At 36.6% G+C, this 7,292-nt stretch overlaps 1 protein-coding gene across 1 annotated transcript in view; it reads right to left on the reverse strand.

Annotated features, from left to right (window-relative positions):
- Positions 1-1,300: 1,300 nt before the first annotated feature.
- Positions 1,301-7,292, reverse strand: part of LOC110097024 (endochitinase EP3-like) — a 7,072-nt gene continuing 1,080 nt past the window's right edge. The window contains exons 2-4 of the mRNA XM_028696523.1: positions 6,331-6,597; positions 2,332-2,752; positions 1,301-1,765 (exon numbers count right to left, since the gene is read on the reverse strand). Coding sequence (XP_028552356.1) covers positions 1,365-1,765; positions 2,332-2,752; positions 6,331-6,597 — 1,089 coding nt within the window. The 3' untranslated portion in view covers positions 1,301-1,364. The remainder of the gene's footprint in view (positions 1,766-2,331; positions 2,753-6,330; positions 6,598-7,292) is intronic.

Consider the following 7,292-nt stretch of genomic DNA (forward strand, 5'->3'; position numbering starts at 1 on the left):
GGAATTAGAATCCCTTTTTAATTTTCCAAACAATAAACTCTAATTATTTTAAAGAAATTTTATAAAACTCTTTTTAATTTGAATTGACATCTAACTTTTAAAGGATGATTCCTAGATTGCCCGTAACATATGGTTTCAATTTCAATAGGTGTGTAGGTTTTTATGTTAAAAATTTATCAATCTCTAATTCTAGGCTAAGTAGAGATTCTCTAATTAAAGTATAACAAGTGCACTCATTCCGTTCTCTATCCTCTTTCTCAACTTCTGCTCTAATTTTTCAATTTTCTTATCATAGTGGTGGTTGTTGGTACATTCCTTTAGCTTCCTTTGCTTCCTACTAGTTTATCTTAAGGGAGAGGGGGTGCATAGCACAACCCCCACTCATTGGCTACATTGAGCAAGTGGTTGTTTTGCATCACATCCTGCAATTGCTCAAAATTCTCAGCCTAATTCTCATGGTAAACCATATAAAGTGGAAACTTATTCTCAAGATTATTTAAGAACAAATTTGGCTAGCAAATTATTTATCTGCAAGATCATTCAAAGATGCCTTGGCAAATATGTATTTTGTTATTCCTTCTCAATTTGGATTCCCATTTCCTCTCATTGGGCAATTTTAGCCTCCACATATCTACTCTATTGAGCATGTGGTTACTTTGCATTAGTTCCAATAATGGCTTCAACATCTCAAGTTAACCCACCTAAAAAATCATATAAATTGGAATCACTTTCTTAAGGTAATTTTGGAAGAGTTTTGGATAGTGAACCCTTACCTTCTTGATCAATCAAAGATGTCTTAGTTGTTATATACTTTCATGTCCCTTCCCAACATGAGTTCCCATTTCCTCTTCTTGAGGGGCTATAGCAATCAAGATAATTGATGATATGTCAGAATGTCTTGTGGCTTCTTTGGTTGTAATCTTATTCAATAAATTTTAGCTTAAGCATCCTACGACTGAAGCCATAAGAGCCGTATTCTTTAGTCTTGATCTTGTTAGAGAGTTCTATGTGGGTTTGCTGCAATGACCAAACTTTGACAATGGATGAAAAAGAGTGCAACAAAAGCTTTATATATATATATATATATAACAAATCATTGAGCATAATTGTATGTATGATTATTTGGCAATTTATTAATAATTTTGCATGTTTTGGATGATTTTAATTGATGAAATATATAGATAAAATTATCTTTAAAAAGTATTTATGCGCTCCACCAATAATTTTTATTTTTTTTTTTTTAATTTTGTGAATGATTAAGTGAATACAACAAATAATAAAGCTAATTAGTTGTATTTTAGATACATGCTCCCCTGCATTCCATTATTCATGATAAGAAAACTTACAACATGATACATATACAATTAGCAAGTAAGATTATCTCCTAGAGAGACACCAAATTGGTTGCAATAGTCATTGTAGATTGTAACACGATCATTCACCGCCGCAGTGTTGCCACCATCACACTCAACGCTATTTATGGCGCGTATTGTTGCACCAAAGCCCTGGTTGACAACACTATGGACATTTTTCATCCAAAGCCAGAGAGCCGTCATGAAGGAATCGATGACGTCCTCGGAGACGAACTCAGGATTGTAGAGACCGTCAATACCAATATATTCACCAGCAGGGCCGTAGTTGTAGTTCCAGGAGATTTGAAGTGGACCACGACCATAGTACTTCCTACCCGGCACGCATGGATATTGCAGGTTGCTCGTGTCACAGTAAGACAATGATTTTTCCACCTCTTCTATGTAGCAAAAATCTATACAAATTGATTACACACATGCATGTTACATTAGTAATTTTGTAAGTCATGATACTTGTATTTATAAAATAATCTTTCGAAAAAACAAAGTCATTCAAATTCAGTTATATTATCTTCCAATTAAGGAATTTTTATACTTCAAATATTTTATATTCTTTTTCAAAAAAAAAAAAAAAAATCCTAACAAATTAATGAATATAAATTTTTTATGTAGGGTCAGATCAAGATCAAGATGACCATAATTTCCTATAAAGATGGTTATAAAGTTGCTATGAATAAAACAACTTTTTTTAATGTTGTTGAAGAAAATAGTTTCATAGCATAAAAATTTATTGAAAGCTTTAAAAAAGCAATGGCCTCATAAAAACCATGGTTACAGCTTGAAAAGCAATGCGCTGCACTAAGAAAGCTGTCCCAAACGAAGTCAAAAAGTCCGTTTGGATCGGCTGTAGCTTTTTATAAAGATAGTTGTAAGAAGAAAGCAGCTTTTGTGAATGCTTATGTAGAAAAATAAAGATCAAACGAGTAAAAAAATTGTCTCAAAAGAAAAATAATATGCTTACGATTGGTCTCGTGAGTGACGTGGGCAAAGAAAGCAGCGATCTCTCGCTTAGAGTCATCCTCAGTACCTCCCTGAGCGAACATAAAGAACGCATCAAGCGCTTCGAGGAACGCCTTTCGGGTGTAAAATTCTTTCCCTTCGCAACTGCTGTCTGCTTGGTCAATAATACTATTAAAGAACTCCTCTGTCACCCAGTTATCCACAATAAAGGATCCGTCAGACGAAGTCGGTCTATAACAAGGCCCCGACTGACAGCCGTCGTCGTCGGAGAGGTCTCCGGTAGCGCGGTAGCCGTACTTGCTGCAACAGAGGTCCTCTGTGCACCCACAGCTCTGCGCATGGGCGAGGGTGCCGGCAGCGAGGAGAAGGGCGGCGATGAGGAGTTGCACTTCGGCCCTGCCAATGAATGATTTAAAACAGAGCTACTATATTGATTATAGCAGAATGAGAGGTGAGAGAGTAGAAAACGTGGTCGAGAATTGTGGCATTAAGAATCTGTCGGCGACAGCTACATATTTGTTTCTTTTTCATATCATAATTGTCTTTCCTGTAGCTATCATATTTTTAATACTTTTCAAAAGAAAATTTTGATATTTATAATCAGATTATCTTAATGTGTGGAGTGTATTTGATTTTTCTATAATTCTTAGAATAATAGTAATAATAATAATAATAACTGCTTTAATTATTGGGGGATTCCAAGGCCTTGTTTCCCCCAAAGGGGTGCCAATTTTGGGTCACGGGTCTGGTTCGGGTCGAACCCGAAACTGACTACCCGAACCGGACCCGGTACTATTCGAGTCAACCCGAACCCGATCCGTTTCTATAAACGGGTTGGTTTTCTGGACCCGAACCCGATCCGCTTCGAGTCCGGGTCAACCCGACCCGAACGACCCGATTCGGACAAAAAACTGCTAGTTTTCGGGTCCAAAAATGGGTCAAACTCTGCTTTTCGGGTCAAGAACGGGTCAATCTCGAGTTCCCGGGTCAAAAACGGGTTTTTGGGTAAAAAACGGATCAATTTCGGGTTGACGGGTTAACCCGAACATCACCCGATTTTTAAAACCAGTTGAATTATTGAACCCAAACCCGACCCATTTCGGGTTTGGGTTGACGGGTTCGGGTCAACCCAAACCCAAAAATTTTCGGGACGGGTCCAATATTGACACCCCTAGGCCCAAACAGAAAAACTAAGTAAGCAAGTGGATAATATTTTTAGCAGGAGAAATTATTACATGTGGAGTCTGGATATAACTCGTGCTCGGACTCTAATAAAAGACGGCCATGTCGCCAATACACACTATATACAACTTTATACACAGTGTATATTAATACATACACTGTATACAGTAATGTGATTCTTTTATATTGAAGTCCGAACTTCGTTTGGATTTTGCACGTAATAATTTCTCGTTCTGAAATATAGTCAACTTGACTTGGATTGAGTCGAACGGATGCAAAGTGTGACGGATAAAACCATGTGGCCCAAGGGCGTGTCCTGCTTGCGCACACTAAATTGGCTGCCGACGCAAACATATGGAATCACCAAGCAAGCAAGCAAGTTTATCAACATGCATCAATTCTAAGAAGATTTTCCTATGATTAAAATAAAGGGGCTGTTTGATGGCAGAATTTAAGCATGATTCAACCTATAACCTGCCAAAACAGGTAAAGTGACAACTCAAACCAAGTGAAGTGGGGAATGGACATAATGGTAACTACGGCTATCAAAATAGTGTCACCGGGCTAGTTCGGGTCCAACTCGGAAATGTTAAATCCGACCTGTTTTTTTGCAAATGGTCGGTTTTTCAGACCCAAACCCTGTGATGCCCCAGAAATCAATAGTGAAAGGATTCGTCTGACATTCTGATCGAACTCCATTCCAGTTGCCAAGCTCGGACCTGAAAAACTTTAACCACATATAATGAGCTTGGCAACTGGAATGGAGTTCGATCCAAATGTCAGACGAATCCTTTCACTATTGATTTCTGGGGCATCACAGTTGGTATCAGAGCAAGTGTAGTGAAAGGATTTGATTGATAGTTTGATAGAATGGATTCATTCTGCATACATAGTGATTGACATTTGATTGATTGCATTGTGTGTTTGGATTTCGACGAGTTTTGATTTGGATTTGGATTTGGATCGATTTGTTTTTGCGTTGTTAAATTTTGCTTAGTCCTCGATTGAAGCATAATAGAGCCTTATTCCTTTAATCTTGACCTTTGTGTAGAGGTTCATGCGGGTTGCTGGTAGTTGACCAATTTGATAAGCTAAAAAAGGGCAGCAAAAGCTTTTATATACGACAATGTATTACTAAATTTATGTATTGGTTTAAGACCAAATGCGCTCATATTTCTAAATTATTGAATTATAAGTTTTGGAAGCAATATGACAGATTGGTAGTCCTTAAACTGATATATTGTTATTGCTATTGACATATATACTCTTTCTTTTTATTCTAACATGTAAAATTAATTTGCGATTACATTTTATCCTTCATAGTATAGGGCTTTTTTCACTAGTCTATAATTAGCTTCATGGCTTATTTATAAGCTTGAATAGACTAGAAATAATTTGAAGCCAAGTAGACTAGTTTAAGTTTTGAATATGTTATCACCCATAAATAAACTAGTTTGGAGAAGATTGTCTTAAGACAGTGAAGGAACACTAAATTCATTTTAGGATTCAAGTTTTAGATGGAAATATAATAAAGGTTTGAGAAATAAAAATTTGAAAAAAGAACTGAAACTAATAAATATAAAAAAAAAAAAAGAATTTCCTTAAATGCAAATTTCGTTTTCCCTATGAACATGCAAGTGCATACTATAAGTAATTATTTAATCATAATTGGTGAACATCAGAACATGCTCCCCTGTTATCTTATATTTATGATAAAAACTTACAACATAAAGTACATATACATTAACAAGTGAAGATATCTCCCGGGGAAACACCAAATTGTTGCAATAGTTCATTGTAGTTTCACACGATCATTCATCGCCGCAGTTGTTGCCACGCCATTCACACTCAATGCATTTATGCGCTATGGTTGCACCAAAGCCCTGGTGACACACTATGGATATTATTTCATACCAAAGCCAGAGAGCGTGTCTTAAGGAAATGATGGACGTCATGGAGACAATCTCAGAAGTAAGACCTCAAAGCTCAATATCATCACCAGCACGCCGTAGAGTTGTAGTTTTCCAAAGAGATTTGAAGTGGACCGCGAGCCATAGTACTTCTTAACCCGACATGCATGGATATTGCAGGTACTCGTGTCAATCTAAACAATGAATTTTTCCAGCTCTTCTATGTAAGCAAAAATCTATACAACATTGATTAGCACACAGGCAAGTTACATTAGTAATTTGTAATACATGATACTTGTATTTATAAAATATATCTATCGAAAAAACAAAGTCATTCAAATTCAGGTTATATTACTTCCAACAGAAATTTTTATATCTCAAAATTTTATATTAAAATTTATATCCTTTCAAAAAAAAATCTCAACAAATTATGAATATACATTTTTTTTACAAAGGGTTCAGATGAGGATGATCGCATTTCTATAAGGTGTCATAATTGCTAACTGGAAAACAACTTTTTGAATGTAGTTGTAGAAAATAGTTTCCCAGCACAAAAATTTATTGAAATATTTTAAAAATGCAATGGCAACATTAAAAACTATGGTTACAGCTTGAAAAGCAATCAGTAAAAATACCCAACGAAGTCAAAAAGTCTGTTTTAGTATCGGGCTGGTAGCTTTTTATATAAGATAGTGTAAAGAAGAAAGCAGCTTTTCGGTGAATGCTTATGTAGAAAATAATGATCAAACAAGTTAGAAAATATTTCCCCAAATCGAAATAATGCTTACAATTGGTTCTTGAGGCGACGTGGGGAAAGAGAAACAAGAGAGCAGCGATCTCTTCGCTTAGAGTCACATCCTCTAGTACTCCTGACCAAAGCTAGGTATCATCACACCGCATAGAGAAACGCTCTCGGGTTGTAAAATTCTTTCCTTCGCAACTGAGGCTGCTTGGTCCATAATGCTTCGAAGAACTTCCTTGTCACACAATCCTCCACAGAGACTCGCCGAACGAAGACGTCTATCACAAGGCCGACTGACAGCGTCGTCTATGGAGGGGTCTCCGTGGCGCGTAGCACTTGCTGCAACAGAGTCCTGTGCACACCCAAGCTCTGCGCATGGGCCGTAGAGTGGTGCAGCGAGGAGAAGGGGCGAATGAGGAGTTGCCTTTCGCGCCTGCCATAATGAATAAACAGACTACTAATTGATGAGTAGAGGATGAGATGTGGAAAATCGTGGTCGAGAATTGTTAGGTATTAGAATCTGTACGCCCAAGCTTATTCATATGCATAATCTGCCTTTCCATTACTATTATATTTTTATACTTTTCAAAGAAGAAATTTGACTTTGATGATCGAGTTATCTTAATGTGTGAGTTATTGATTTTTCAACTTATATATATCTATAATTCTCAGAATAATATGTCACTATAAAAAAAACTGCTCCCAGCCGCACTAACATGCTATATTTGAGTGCTTTTAGTTATTGGCCTGTGCTTGAAGCCAAGAAGGGCATCGTGTATCCGACCAAACTGATACATGATCACTCCGATAGCCCGATACGTTGTCGGATACGCAAGATGTATCCAGAAAAAAGCTATCTAATTAAAATACCATTAATTTCAAAAGGACAGCGTACCAATATGCTGTGAGAAAAAACAAAAAATATCTGAAAAAGCCGCGTCAATTAACTTCGCGGCTACAAGCGAGGCTGGTTTTCTCATTTTCGAGATGGATTTGAGTCTTTGATAATATAAGAAATTAGAAATTGTTAATCTTTCACTTCATGAGCATGAATTAGAAGCTATGATATTTATTGAAGATGATATAGAAGTTCAATTAAATAGTTAGAACTTCATGTGCTTGACAATC

The sequence above is a fragment of the Dendrobium catenatum genome, unplaced genomic scaffold (genome assembly GCF_001605985.2).
Source record: "Dendrobium catenatum unplaced genomic scaffold, ASM160598v2 fragScaff_scaffold_760, whole genome shotgun sequence".
NCBI classification, from domain to species: domain Eukaryota; kingdom Viridiplantae; phylum Streptophyta; class Magnoliopsida; order Asparagales; family Orchidaceae; genus Dendrobium; species Dendrobium catenatum.